Here is a 16,031-nt window from a genome sequence, read left to right as displayed (position 1 = left end):
GAGTCCATTATGCATATTCTCTCTCTCTCTCTCTCTCTCTCTCTCTCTCTCTCTCTCTCTCTCTCTCATACACACACACACACACACACACAGATGCACACACAGAAGGGACGCTAAAAAGAGTCTTATAATATTACTATATGAATCCTTTATGAACCTAAGGTCAACTTGGATACCCCCAATTTGTGCTAATGTCACAGGGAAAACCCAGGAATTTATTTTCAAAAAACTTACAAGCTTGCTTCTAGTGGTGTTTCATTATGTTTCTTGGCCTCAGTCATTTTCCAGGCAGTTATCATGCATGTCGTGTAGATAAGTAAAAAGGAGAAAAGAAATACGCTGAAATGAAATAAAATAATCAGACAAAGAGAATATGTTTAATTAAATTTACAACAACAACAAAAGAAAAAAATCATGCCCAAGTAAAATAGCAACTTTTGAAAATACCTGTCCTTGTCTTAGGTTATAATTAGGGGGCATGATTAACTTGGACTTAACATTCTTGCAGTAAAAAGTTCTAAGAAACCTCATGTTTTAGACTTCATGTGCCCATTTTTTTCTAGTTCTTCTTTATTCACCTAATGATACAGTGAGAGAGAGAGAGAGAGAGAGAGAGAGAGAGAGAGAGAGAATGTGTGTGTGTCGTACTGATTCCTGAGAAGTTGTTGGTTTAAAAATTCATTTTCTCCCCTTTCTCAGACTTAGATACCTATATAAGTGACTTTGTGATATAGGTTTCCTTTCATTGACACAGTATCTAAGATGCCAAATTCCCCAAGAGAAATTAATCCTATATACAGGCATGTTTTCCAATTTAGTTGTTACTTTCTTTAGTTTTTGGATTTACCCGAAAAGCAGTATGTTATTTAATTACTAAAACCCTTTCTTTCATTTTTCTTTCTTTTTTAGAATTCTTCAAAGAACTACTTGAAAATGCAGAGAAATCCCTGAATGATATGTTTGTGAAGACATATGGCCATTTATACATGGAAAATTCTGAGCTATTTAAAGATCTCTTTGTAGAGTTGAAGCGCTACTACACGGCGGGAAACGTGAACCTGGAAGAAATGCTAAATGACTTCTGGGCTCACCTGCTGGAGCGGATGTTCCGCCTGGTGAACTCCCAGTACTCCTTTACAGATGAGTATCTGGAATGTGTGAGCAAATATACCGAGCAGCTGAAGCCCTTTGGAGATGTCCCTCGGAAATTGAAGCTGCAGGTTACTCGTGCATTTGTAGCAGCCCGGACTTTTGTTCAAGGCTTAGCAGTTGCAAGAGATGTAGTGAGCAAAGTCTCAGTGGTAAGCACTATTTGTATTCTGTGTTTTTGTTTTGTTCTGTTTCATTGTAAAAGAAAATTTGGGAAAGGTAGAAAAATGAATCATCAGAATTCCATTGGCTCAGTAAGTCTTTTGCTTCTCTTTTGCCTCTTCTCTCCCATTCTTTGTCCTTATATGTGTACATTTCAGAGTTACTAAACAATACTATGATGAACATCATCATATATCATTATTATTCTTTTTACTGGTTTCTTTGGTAGCTATTCTCAGAAGTGGGATGTGTTTTCACTCTGTAATCTTAATTTTAAAAGTGGGTATAATACCACCATACTCTTTTTAGTTCTCATTTTACTTCCTCTCTAAAGAAAGAAATATGCACACACAGGTTCCATCCACATTTTATTGTTTTGAGTGACTATATTTGAGCCTAGTTAATAGTCTAGAAAAGCATTTTAATACCCATCAACAAATATTTCCTTGTTATAAGGTATACTCAGAGCTGTTTAGAAGACAGAGCTTTCTATGACAATTAATGTGGACCACACTGCTTTTGACTTATGACTGTGCTTATAGGATTATCAGTATAGAAAAAGAAAATTGTAATATGTGACCAGGAGCGGAAGAAACAAACCTCAGTTTCCTCATTTGTAAATTAAGGGAATTGGACTTAATCAGTATTTTTCAGGCTATGTTCCTTGAAACCAGCTTAGGGGCTACTTCAGGGGCTTCCTTGAGGAGGGGCAAGGGAGAAGAAAGTCTTCTAGTGGGTAAGACTGTGCATCTGGGCCTTTACCTCCTGGTTCCACCAGGGAAGCTTTGCTTTCCTTGATTTTATGCAGTAGGGTCTTAAACAAGATTTCAAGGGAAAAGGTTCTACTATTCTTCGCCACCCACTCCCTTCCCCCAAATTAAAACTGAAAACTTCTTGAAGGGCTTTCCACCTCTACCCTTCCATGACTCGACACCGGGGAAGAAACAGAATATACTTGGGCAAAGTTCTCTTTCCAAGACTGATCTTAGTGCTGTTACCTTTAGGCCCTCAAAGGAAAAGCCAAATTGTAGGCCATTGCTAAAAAGCTTGCACGCATAACAGCAGCTTCTGCTTAGACCATTTGGTTGTGTAGAGGACTGGGAATGGTCAACATAAAAATGGGACAGCACTGCAAACACTAAAACGGCTGCCTGATTGCCCATCAGAGAGTTCATTTATAGTTAGGGTGACCATATAATTTATTGTACAAACCGAGACACTTATTGTCTAAACCAGGACATGCTTATTAATGATTATACACAGACAGCAGGTGTCACTAACCATTGATAAGCAACCTTGACTGTCCTGGGCCAACGAGCGTACACAGTTATGCTAGTTAGAGAGGAAACTTACATTCACCAGAGTAAAGATAAAGATTCTGAGAATGGTGCATTATGAAAAATAGGTGTGCATAGGATTTTTCCTATTAGAATTTAGTGATAATAAAGATTAGTTGATTATTTGCATTCATTAGTATAATGTTTGTTCTCTTGCTCATGACCAGGCCATAAACTGGCAGGAAACAATTCTTTCTAGTGTGTTTTTGTTCACTCCTTCTCCTCCTGATATTTTCATTATAAATTGCAGATATTTGTTGGGGTACATGAAGGTAGAGTGAGGGTAAGTAGGAAGATGATTGTTATAATGAAAGGAATAATCTGATATCTGAACTTCTGCCAACCCCAGCAACCGTTATTAATCTTGGAGATATGTATGTCAGAGTCCCTAAAACAATACATAGTTAATCCAGATCAAAGTTATTTACATTGTAGTTCACCTAACACACTTGCCCTCCTTGGGCAATTCCTTGGGTTCATCCTCAGCTGAAAAGGCAGAAAGGCACCACTGTGGAGTTTGAATGTCTGTGTGTACCTGTGCACATGTGGGTACAGAAAGGCAAAGAGTGGAGGACCCTCTGCCTAGTGTTTGAAAAGTGCTTTCTTTACATTAATCCTCCCCCTTTCCTTTGAGTTCCAGTGTTAATTCTTGGAGAAGGAGGACCAGGCCGCTGATGCAAGCCTGTCTTGGTGTTAATCTCAGCCTCACTTTGCAAGGTTGGAGCCACTATAGGGAGCTGAGATTCTGGAACCCACCAACCTGGGGTAGGGGAAGGTGGCCAAAACAAGAAAGAGGTTCAGAGGTGGTTCATTGCAGGCTAAAAGATTGAGGGCTAGAAAAGGCATCCCTTTGTTCATATCACCCCATTTCCCAGGATAGGGAGAAGTAATAAGTTGTTGGTTTCCCATGGTGCATTCTTCTGGACATGGTTCCCAGAATTAACTGCAGGAAATCAGTAAACTTGGATTTGATATTTAAGAGTCAGACACCCTTATGTATGCAATAAAGAGTATGTGACCTAACATGAAATAGTCAGAAAGTGGTTGTGATTATTTCGCATTGGGTCACATACTCTGTTGCATCACTTTCTGATGTTTCAAAAGTATGAATTTTGCTTAAGCAAGAAAGAGATTTCCTGTCTACCTTAGTATCGTTAAGTTCTTTTGAGAAAGTTACTTTCTAAAGAGAACCTTAAAGATTTATTTTTAGAATTGATCTCTATTGTACATTCATTGTACTCTCATGTCTGCCCAAGAGATATTTGCATAGTTTCACGAGAATATATTCACTACAAGCTATGTGGCTTAATGTACATAGAGTAAACATTACTTGCCAGTTGTTCAGTTAAAAATAAAGTTTTATGTAGGCTTTAAGTATTATGTATGTAATTGGAAATTTTTAAAAATCATGTTTTTGCTTCACTACTGGTTAAGGACTGACTTGAAATCAAACCCTTCAACTAAGTTGAGTTATGTTACCTAAATTACATAATACCATGACACTTAGGCATCAAATCAGTTTCTAAATATGCTGAAAAAATTATGTAAAAAATCTATCATTTATGGAATGTTTCTGCATAGAAGCTTGCAAGGTACACTTGCATACTTGAGAAAATATTTATTACATTAAGTTTTATAGAATGACTACCAGTTAAAAAGAATTTAAAGGCCAGGCGCAGTGGCTCACACCTGTAATCCTAGCACTCTGGAAGGCCGAGGTGGGCGGATCGTTTGAGCTCAGGAGTTCGAGACCAGCCTGGGCAAGAGCGAGACCCCGTCTCTACCAAAAAAATAGAAAGAAATTATATGGACAGCTAAAAATATATATAGAAAAATTAGCCGGGCATGGTGGCGCATGCCTGTAGTCCCAGCTACTCAGGAGGCTGAGGCAGGAGGATTGCTTGAGCCCAGGAGTTTGAGGTGGCTGTGAGCTAGGCTTATGCCACGGCACTCTAGCCCGGGCAACAGAGTGAGACTCTATCTCAAAAAAAAAAAAAAAAAGAATTTAAGATACAGCGGTATGGGGAAGACAAAAAAATGATATGGCTACAAAAAACATTTCAAATTGGATATGTTGAAAAATCCATTTGATTAATTTATAAATAAGATTCTCTACCAGTTTGGGTACCCAGGTAATGTTTTCTCATATATATGGGTTCCCATCCCTGCGGACTCCTGCCCAAGCATCATTTGCAGGTGGAATTGGAACAATCCAAGAAATGAACATTCCTTCTTTTTGTGCCCAACAAAATTAATCGCCTTGGGCCTGCAAAAAGACCTTTCAAAGTGGGGCACATATTTCTTAATTGAACAGTGCCACCTCACCCACTTCATCTACAAAGAGGTCTTTAAAGTCAAATATGAAAAGCATCCTGGTCTTGGGGCTACTGATTGCATGCTTAACTCAGAGGCTTCCCCACTTTCTCTTTAGGAGTGGATATCTTGCTTTTTTAGTTTACTTTTGCAACAAAAGGGTTGCAGTTATAAGTTGAGCAATGATTTGATTATCACTAACCTGTTGAAAGGCCATTAGCACCAGCAAGCTTGACTTGCTTCAAGAGAGAGGCACTTCGTAGTTGAAGTATACTTGCCTTACTGTCAGTTTTGCTGGGACCAGACATCCAGTGATTTCAGTTCACTCCGTTGAGCTCTACAATTCAAACTTCACAAAAGCCCCCTTAATTACTAACAGATGGTTCAAGAATACCCTCGTGCTACACATCCTTGTATTACTTATTCCATCTTTACTTGTCATGGTTCGTGATACATTTCTTATTTACCTGCTTATAGCTGCAGTTTTGCCTGGAAGGATGAAGTCTGTTGTGGTCTTTCAGAAATGCACAAGTGGTTACATGCACCATGAAAATTAATAGCTCCTATGCCAAAGAGAGTTGCATTTTCATGGTTTCAATTAACACTGACATAATGGGACTATGTCTACACCCCACCCCAAACTACAGGGGCTATAATTAGAAATCAGTGCTTCACCATTGCAATGTCTAAATGACTGTCCTGCCTTGAAAACAATTTCCATTGCTCCCTGTTCATTTCAGTCTATTCGCAATACTGTGACACCTACAAGAGCACTAAACAAGTTACTTTGCCATTTCCCAAAATCATTATAAACGTACATTTAAAAATGATCAATACTCAAAGCTTTTAAGCAAAGTGTAGACATTTATTCAACCCTTAATATTCTTTTTCACTGACATTCTTAAAGACTAGATTTATAAAGAAGAAGAAAGTGGGACTGACTCAAGCTATGGTGGGGGTGGGGATGGAGATGGTAGGAGTATAGCAGGTGTCAGTAGTTGAATAAATTGACCTCACATACTCTCAAAACAAAAATAGAGCCCTCTTCAGGGTGTTTAATAGAATGATGCTTTGACTTATAGGCCATAACTGAATCTAATCATTAAAACAAAGACAAGACATACTTTTAAATATTTATGCAGCTTCTATTTTACCTGCAACATGTCCATAAATATTCCCAAATGAATCCTAGTTTATTCTATATATTTTGTTATGTTTTTTAAATTATCAGAGAAATAGGAACTTCTCAACCTCCTTTCTTTGTGTGCATGCACTGAAGTCAAAACTAGTTAGGAAATTATTGAATAAACTCATCACATTCCATGGCAAGTGTGGGTTCCCTATCTCTCTTACCACAATTTTGGGAAATAGTTCTGTTATTTTTATTGGGTACTTATGTTACCAAGAAACAGATAAAATCTAAACCTTTCCTGTTTGTTTGGTACTATTGGGTATAAAAAAAATGCTACAACGAATGTATGTTAGAAGCTGGAATAAACTTAAAAGGAAATGTGTTTCTAACTTCAGTGCAGCATGTTGACTGCCATCACTGTGTAATGTGGCTTAAGGCTCGTTCTGAATTACTGAAATGAAATCCAGGCTGCGTGAAGAGTTCTGCTCCAGCATTTTTCTTTTTTTGGGCTGCTTGCAGTAGTTTTTAATGTGGTGTTTGGAAAATGCAGGTTATTTGGTAGAAAGTCTCAATGCATATTAAAAGAGTCTTCGCAGACAAGACGACTTTTCTGTAAAGGCCTTTTATAGCAGATATGGCATGCAGATGTCATGATAAATGTATGTCCCGAGGAAGGCAGGAATGAGTATTTTAGTCTTAATAAGTTAAAAAGGAAATGAGGAGTCTTCTCCCTGCTGACTTTTACCATGAAACATAGACTGGCTCCTAAAATCTTAAACTTTTAGGCACCTCCTAAAAGTTACCTTAACATTTAGAAAGACCTTGGTCAGTCTTGAAGGATTTTACAAGGCTTGGAAATTGAGTATCAGGTATTTGTCATTATGGGTCAATAACTCAGATTGATTTTGATATTTGAGTTAATATCAGACGATGTTCCCTTTCTATCACCCCCCCCCCAAAATAAGTAAATCAAACCTAATTACTTAAATAATGTCAAAACCCTTTTGGTATTAATTCTGTCCCACTTTCTAATAGGAATTGATCATCTCTGCTACATTTAGCTACAATTCCTTGGTAAAATACATAATTGTTTTCTGGTTTGTTTTGTTTAAATGAACTTTTTTCTCTCTATGTCCAGCAGTTTTTTCTTGAATCTTTGATTCTTTGTGAGCAGAGGCTGGTGAGATTTTATATATATATATATGTATTGTATATGTATTTTTATCACACCTGTAGCACCTTGAACAGTTCTAAAGACAATAGCACAAGCTCAGTAAGTCACTATTGTTTTATTAAGCAATGTCATCTCATCTATGTAGAACACATCCTAAATTACCCTCCAACATAAAAATTGATTCATTTGGTCAGGAAACTTTGATTACTGCAAATTGTCACTAGCAAACATCCAGCCCCATAGCTGAGTGTACCCTGTGTGTGGAGATGCTGTACTAGATCTAGGAGCTATAGAGAAAGGATCAGACCCATGTGCTTCTCTCAAGCTTTCTATAGTCTATTACTCAAAAGAAGCCATTTCGATACATATCAAGGAAGTCAAGTACACATGTCTGGAACCAAACTGCCTGGGCTCAAATCTTGCCTCTGTCATTTATTGGAAAACCTTGTGTGAGTCCCTTAATCTCTTTGAGTCTCCACTCCCCCACTTGTGAAATGAGATGATGATACTTGCCCTGTATGACTACTTTGAGCTTAAATGAATTAATACATATAAAGTTCTTAGAACAGAGCCTGGCATATACCAAGTACTCATAAATCAGGAAAATCCAATAGAAGCCATCAGTCATAAGTCTGTAATGGGACAGAATATTTTTCTCTTGCATCTTGACATCAAGACCCTCATGACCATGAAACCATAAAAGCTAAATAAACATTTTCTCTCTGAGACAATTAAACCATTCTTTTTGTTCAAAGGGAGAAGGGAGTATACAGTTTTCCTCTTCCTTCATATGATTTTGAGAAATTACTATTAAATCACTAAGAGACGTCTTAAAAATGTGACTTTTATAAAAAGCAGTCATAACCCCCAGTCCCAGGGATTCTGGAAGTCATTGACATCTGGGCTCAACCAACCCTTCTGAATAAAGAAAATCATATAGTCAAGAGCTGCGCCCAAAGTAACAATCAAATCATTTTAAGGGGCATGTCATGCCATCAAGAATAAATACATAACTGAGGATTGAAGGAAGACCTTGGAGTATAGTTACTCTTTTTGTTAATGCCTATGTCGCATGATCTACCACTTGTTCTTGGGCCTCTGGAGTAAGTCTACTTAAGTAAATAAGTTTTGGGGTACTCAAAAGAAGTAAATTGATTTCAGGGGTTACCAGGGAGTAGGATGTAAATGAACTTGAATTTCTATTCAAAATGAAGAAAGCCTCATAACATAGTATGACTTAGTCCACTGTTATATTTGCTTAAGGGTGAAAGGTTTGCCCCTGGTAGTATGGAGACCACTGAGAGCTTGTGAAGGAGTGCCCAGCAGTGCCTGGTATTATCACCATGTGACAGCAAGAGCCACCACTGTATCAAGGACATCTTGGAGTTTCACCAGAAACTCCATGAGAGAACTTAAATTGAAGTGCAGGTTGAACATCCCAAATCCAAAAATCCAAAATCTGAAGCTTTTTTGAGGTCCAGAACGATACTCAAAGGAAATGCTCATTGGAACATTTCAGATGTTTGGATTAGGGATGCTCAACTGGTGAGTATAATGCAAATATTCCCAAATCTGAAAAATATCCAAAATCTGAAATACTTGTGGTCCCAAGCATTCAAATAGGGCCACTCAACCTGTACCATATACTGTGTTGCTTTTTCTACCCTGTGGTCGTGGCACACCTTTACCTCTTTCACCAACCTACTAAGACATCTTGAAGATCCCACAAGAGAGGCAGCCATTTTGTTTACTCTTGGCACTCTGGATCCACCATTCTGAGTTTGGTCAGGTAGGCAAGGGTGGAGCCCCAAGTCCTGGGGAGTGCTAGCATCATTGATGCTTCCTCTGGGGGGATGAGGGGTTGCAGGAGACTCCTGTTTCTTTAGGTCTCACAACTGTTTTAAAACCCTTTCCTTTCATAGTAGGGCCTTATCCCACTCTAACAGATTTGCTTTTCAGGCTCTGAGATCCCTTCATGTAAAATATTGCATGGTGGTCTGATTAGTGGTTATGAGACGAAAGACATATTTTTCTCTAACTTTGGTATCTCATATGTCCTTTGTCATCCCAGTTTTCTTATATAACTTCCTCATCTCTCTTTTCAGTTCTGGTATTATTTAGTGTTTCTGTAGCATGTTATAGCCGGGGTTCCTTGCGATCATTTTTAGTAGTTACACAATAAATCATGTGCAGAGCATGAGCTAGTACTTAGCCAAAGAATGAAATGGAAAAGCCCTGCCAAACCCAGCTTCATAATTTTCCTTTACTAAAACTCCACTGTGTCATTTAGTTTGTTCTCTTTTTAAAACTTGATCTTCCATCAGCCTGTTTCAGGGGAGGGCACTACCAGGTCTACTACATAAATGATTTGACTTGCAGTTGAGCTAAGAATACTACGAACTACTTCCTAGAGTTATTCAAAAAAAGAATGAGAAAGGACTCTTTGAAAAAATATATTTTTTAATATAACTATCTTGGGTTTACAATTTTGCTCATTTCCTAAAGGCCCATACCACCTTGGCATTTCTTTGTGTTTTGTAGAACAAGTTTCTCATTCTAACAGGAATTCTTACTTGACTTGTTACCTAAACCCAAACACATTCCAGAATAATCCCTGGCACATAGTAGGTGCTCAATAACTATTTGCTGACACTTTATTACTAGGACATTGTCTCCTCTTAAGCAAAATATTCAACAAATGCCAAGTGGCTGTTCTGTGCTTTTTCACAGTCATTTGTGTAACTCTTTACCTCTCTAAAATCCAGCCATTTAGCAGTCTCATCAATGTGGAACCCAACTAAAAATAAAGAAGAAAATAACAGATGCCTAAGTTTAGAGTTTCCTATCGTCTGTTTAAAAAGGCAGGGAAACGTGATACATCTGGGAAATCTTTTTGTCACAAATGTTTGATAAGGTGCAGTACTGGAATCAAATGTCACGAGGTGACTGTCAGCAAGTTGCTTAATCTCTTTGGCTTCAGTTTTCTTATCTCTTAAATGTGAGAGCAGCACTCAGTGATCTCTAAGGCCCCTTCCAATTCTAAGTCTTCTGTGATCCTGGGATTCTTGGGGCACTTCCCCCCTCCAGTCCTGTTTGCTCATCTGTGAAAGGAAAGATGGACAAGTATTAAAGTCCTAACAATCTGACTTTAAGCTATCCAGAAAATCTAGCTGTCCAGAAGGACCATTCCCCCAGGATATTGGTTAGCCAAGATTTTACTGTACGTTAATACATAGTTTAAAGGACTAATTTAGTGCCTAGGAAAACATTTGGGACTGGTTAAAACTGTGGAAAAATCCTAATTCTTTGTAGGGAATGGTGATTTCAGTGTATACAGTTACCATTTGTTGTTGCATGTTTTCCCCCCTTTTAGGCTAGAATTCTGTTTGAGGGGTGTGGGGGGGGTGCGCATATATCAGATAGGAGCCTGGCAGTGTGAAGTTTTTCTCCTGACAATACTAATCCCCTGTTCCTAAGGGCACTGTTGATAAGTGGTATCCAAAGTAACACTTCAGAGCAGGTGACGGGCACTGCCGGGCTGCCCTGCATCCCGGCATCTTTTCCCTGCAGTGGTGTCTGCTTCCAGAAGTGTGTGTTTGCAGAACTGGTTGGTACTGATAGAGAGGAGTGCACTAATCCTCTGATATTGACTCTGAAAGAGGAGGGTGGGACAGAGAGAATGAGAAGACAGGAGCTTTAGTTAGCTGCCAGCATGTGATACCTAGCCATGATCCTTTCTAAGCCTTGATGGAAATGAGTGACAGGATGGAATCAGCTTGTCTATGCCCCAGATCCTTCCACCTTTTAGAACTAGCCAGATGAAACTGACTCCCATTTCTCTGCAGAGGACAACCAGCCCAATCTGACTTTGACATTGCTTCTATCCTTGCTGCTCCCCTTCCTCAGGAACTTCTAATGGCCCCCTGTGTCCTGCCATATGGTGTCTCAGTTTCTGCCTGGTGTGCAAGCCCCTCTAAATTCTGGCCCAGCATGCACCTCTCTGTATCCAACCTTGTTTCCCACAATTCACCAACCCCATTCTGAGATGCCATGATCTGCCCATTATAGTTTTCATAGCTTTTGTTCATTTCGTTGTCCCTACTTGGGATGCTCCCCCTTCATTGGATCACTTAAATCCAACCCCTTTCTTCAAAATTTAACTGAAGGTCCACCTCTTCCAGCAGGTGTTCCATGAGTACTCCATGCTTTACTGCTCCCAAGCCTTGTTTAAAGTTACTCATATTCTGCCCTGTAGAATACATTAATTTTGCCTTCTGCGCAGCTCTTGGCACACACAGAACAGAGTACACACTGGATACTGTTCTAAACCTTGAATAGAGGGTTAAGGTTCAAAGGGAAGCCTTTTAGTCAATGTGTTTGAGAAGAAGATGTGCTTGTGTTCCAGTCTGGCAAAGACAGTGGTGGTAGAGGCCGTAGCAGGGCAAACATGGTGGGCAGATGAGGGTAGCCTCCACTACTGTGTCTCACGGCCCACTCTGGAAAGTTATTTGTAAAAAGACTGAAGTAATTGATCAATTTATGTGTGCAAGTGAGAGATTGGGAAGGAATGGGGTGGAGGAAGAATGAGAGTTTACGGGGTGGGAGATATATACACCTTGGTTGTTTAAGGTCATGCAATGTTCATCTCCACCTCCATCTCCTCCTTCCCAGCACACATCTTCCCTTCATCTAATCTTGATCTAATTCATCTGTTCAGGAGGCAGGCCAGGCTTGCCACTTGTGATCCGTCACAACTCATTCTTAAATTACGTTCATGGCCAAGCCTTCATTGTCAACCTGTAGACTTGCAATTTCTGTGTCTATTTAAGCCCCACCACTACTGGTTTATTTTTTTTTTCTTCTCACTCATTAGGTAAATCCGACAGCCCAGTGTGCCGACGCCCTGTTGAAGATGATCTACTGCTCCCATTGCCAGGGTCTCGTGACTGTGAAACCATGTTACAACTACTGCTCAAACATCATGAGAGGCTGTTTGGCCTACCAAGGGGATGTCGATTCGGAGTGGAACAGTTTCATAGGTGAGCAAGCAATTAATATATTTGTGGTGCTGGAGGTAGCTCCACTTCCAACCACAAGTAATGTCGTGATTGACAGCTATGAAATTTATGTTCATTTTAGTATTAGTTATTTCGTGTTTGCCAGACTTTGAGCGTAGTAAAAAAAAAAAAAAAAAGTCACTACAAGCCAGTGTTCCCTTCAACTGATGGTACCATTTCTGAAGACACTAGATACAAGTGACTACCAAGTTTTGTTGGGGTTTTTTTTTGGTTTTTTGTTTGTTTGTTTGTTTGTTTTTTGTTAGACAGAGTCTCTCACTCTGTTGCCTGGGCTAGAGTGCTGTGGCATCAGCCTAGCTCACAGTAACCTCAAACTCCTGGGCTCAAACGATCCTCCTGCCTCAGTCTCCCAAGTAGCTGGGACTACAGGCATGCGCCACCATGCCTGGCTAATTTTTTATATATACACATATATATTTTTTTTTTTAGTTGTCCAGCTAATTTCTTTCTAATTGAGACGGGGTCTCGCTCTTGCTGAGACTGGTCTCGAACTCCTGAGCTCAAAGGATCCACCTGCCTTGGCTTCCCAGAGAGCTAGAATTATAGGCGTGAGCCACCACGCCCGGCCAAGTACCAAGTTTTAATAATAAGAAAATGCCTTTTTGATATTTCCCCCTACAAGTCAATTTTGGTTATGGTCATAGGCTTGTATCCATGTAAATGCTATAGTACAGCCCTCATGGAGCTGTGAAAGTAGCTATTAAAATGTTATGTCTGTTACACTGCAACCAAATCATCTACAAACTGGAAAGATACCCATATGTTATTTGGATCAGGTGAAATCTGATTGTAGAAATTTAGGGGCTCTGCTCCTTTTTTATTTTTATTATTTATTTATTTTTTTTTTTTGAGACAGAGTCTCACTCGGTTGCCCAGGCTAGAGTGATGTGACATCATCATAGCTCACTGCAGCCTCAGCCTCCTGAGTAGCCGGGGCTACAGGCGTGTGCCACCATACCCAGCTGGTTTTGTTTTGCTTTGTTTTGTTTTATAGAGATGGGTTCTGGCTATTGCCCAGGCTGGGTCTCTAACTCCAGGCCTCAAGCGATCCTCCCGCCTTGGCCTCTATGGGTTCTGTTTCCATAGAGGATTTAGCAACACTAGACTGCTCTGGTGAAAAGGAGAGGACTTTTACCCTGATAATTACCATGTAGGAAACCATTACTGGGACTCAGATGGCAATGTTAGTAAAGTGGCCAGTTTCTGAGAGGCTTAATTATGATTTGGAAGAAAGGACAAATTAGGGGTAATTTCAATGTCCAGTCATCAGCTACCTTGATGCCTGTTTGGTGCAAATATTAGTCCCCAAACAACAGTGACCAGTGTTGAGGCTCCTAATGCTAAGTGTGAATGGGACCTCACACACATACTAATAGCTGACAAAAACCAACTCACATTTTTCCCATCCCCCAGTAACATTTGCATAATTGCAGAATTTGAGTATCTTTATAAGCACCGATTTTTCACTTATTTCTCCACATTATGGGAACATGCGTGCAATTTGCTGGCATGGTTGTTTTTTGTTTTTTGTTTTGTTTGTTTGTTTTGTTTTGTTTTGTTTTGTTTTTTGGTGTAGGGGAGTAGAGTTGGGAAATGCTTTTTAGTCTGCATGAGAGCTAATTACCATATTAACTCCGTTTGAAAGTGCATCAATAAGTTAGCTCCAACAGATTCTTGAGAACACTGACACAGAGAAAAAAAAAAGATGTGAATATTAAGCACTTCAGCACAATTGTAGCCTAAATAGCTCAAAGCTAGAAGACCTGAAAAAATCTTCGACGCACAGAAAAGCAGAATCCCATGAAAGGGAAGGCATAAGACCAGCAAAGACACACAGGCACAAATGGCACGTCATGCCTAGAATGAAGCCACAGGAGAAAGTCTTGCTTCAAAATATTTCTCATGAAAGTACAAGCCCATGGCATTTCCAGATCTAAAGTTGCTATTTTTTCTTTCTCTCTCTTTCTCTTTAATCCCAAACTCATCCCCACACCCAGATGTCAAGTTTGCAATTCACTTTTGCGAAATTGGGTTTTTAAAGAAAGTTGGTGAGCCTTTTCACTTTCCCCTATAATGTACTATTTCTCCATGCAAGGGAGTAGAATTTGCCATACAGCACACACATACAAAAAAGGGATATGGTGACAGTGATGGAATTTTGCTAACTTTTTTGTAGCTACATCAGGAATGAAGGGTAGAGGGGCATGTCCCTCGCACTATTCTGTTATTCTAGCATGTCTGGCAGAAACTATAACTAAAGTCTTCATATCCTTATATTAAAATACAAATTCTTCTACATATTTTGCCAAGAGTTTGCAGGTCCATATCAAATCAAAACCATACTCTGGCTTGCTTAATTAATGTTTTTAGTCATTTACTCTAAAACAAGGAGGGCTTACATTGCTGCTGTTGTTGTTGTGTATTTTTTAAATTACATTTGTTATCTTTGAAGAAACAAAATTAAACCCAAGTGGAAATTGATAGGATTTCTAAATTGATTTTCCCCAGTTATTTTAAATGATACTTTTTGGAGGGATGAGGCATATAATTGTATCTAAACTTCATTTTTAATGGGCATACTATTCTTTATTTCTAATAAGCAGATATAAAAGGCCAAGAGTAATAGACATTGTTAATCTCCAGTGCTTTTTCATGAATTTTTCACAAGAGTTTAATTAATCTGCACTGTGGTTGTAATATTCAGTCCCAATTTACATGCCTCTGCTGTAAATTCTTTTTTTTTTTCCTTGTCTTTTTTTCCCTCTCTCTTTGCAAGGAATTTTTCTTTCCCCTTTAAATGACTGCAGTTAATAAATGGTCAAGGGCTTTTCCCTCCCTTCTTTAAACCAGATCTTGGGGTTAAGTCAGGAAACTGCCTTTTGTCCTTTCAGTCAGGTCGTGAGGCAGAAGATGTGGGTTTCTGATTATTTGCCGCACAATGCAAAAGGAATCACTTTCCCTATTCAGAAGGGGATGCTTTGTTGCTGGGGGGAGGTCGAGGGGCAACTTAATGCCAGTATCCTGAGCACTGAAATCATGCGGTTGGACTAGACCCTTTAAGAGACTAAGGATGGGTTTTCCAAATCTGCCACCTTGTTGTCATGCCCTCCCTTTCCTCTCTTAACTGCATCTGCCTATTGCCATGAAATGTGACCCTTCAGTAAATATCAAAGTCTTGTCACCCTTTATCAGGATGGATCCAAATAGCTAAGGCACTTGGAAGTCAGTTTTATAAGGGGCTGATTATATGAAACGTTCAGTTTGAGAAATAAACCAAATACCTCTCTACCACCACCACCCACCAGAAAAGTCAGTTTCTAGAGAATCATAAATTATGCTAAGGTGCAACTTGTTCTCTATCACATACTGTAGCTATGTTAATGCTTATTTGACTCATAGCCAACCCTATTAATGTCGCATGTTGCTGCCAGTGGGAATTTAGCATGCGGATTGCTGGCGGGGACACCAGCCAGTTCCTGGCAGGAGGCAGGAGCCAGTGGGATATCCCACAAACAAGAGCCCCGTGGCTCACATCCACCAGAAGAAAACAAAAACACCAAACCAACTATCTTTGGATTTCTCTTGAAGCTTCTTATCAGGGTTGGCTGCTGCTACGGAGGAGCCGATTGATAGCCAATCATGACTTCCCCCGGGGTGAGAGGCAGCTTTGGCTCTGGGCTGCAGGC

The 16,031-nt window shown here is 39.5% G+C and overlaps 1 protein-coding gene across 1 annotated transcript in view; it reads left to right on the top strand.

Annotated features, from left to right (window-relative positions):
- The window catches only part of GPC4 (glypican 4), a 101,837-nt gene that overhangs the window by 79,475 nt on the left and 6,331 nt on the right, over positions 1–16,031 (top strand). Inside the window, exons 3-4 of the mRNA XM_045537773.1 lie at positions 910–1,301; positions 12,141–12,306. Of these exons, the coding sequence (XP_045393729.1) occupies positions 910–1,301; positions 12,141–12,306 (558 nt within the window). The remainder of the gene's footprint in view (positions 1–909; positions 1,302–12,140; positions 12,307–16,031) is intronic.

This window comes from Lemur catta, chromosome X (assembly GCF_020740605.2).
Source record: "Lemur catta isolate mLemCat1 chromosome X, mLemCat1.pri, whole genome shotgun sequence".
In the NCBI taxonomy this organism is placed as follows: Eukaryota; Metazoa; Chordata; class Mammalia; order Primates; family Lemuridae; genus Lemur; species Lemur catta.
This window is presented reverse-complemented; position numbering and strand designations above follow the sequence as displayed.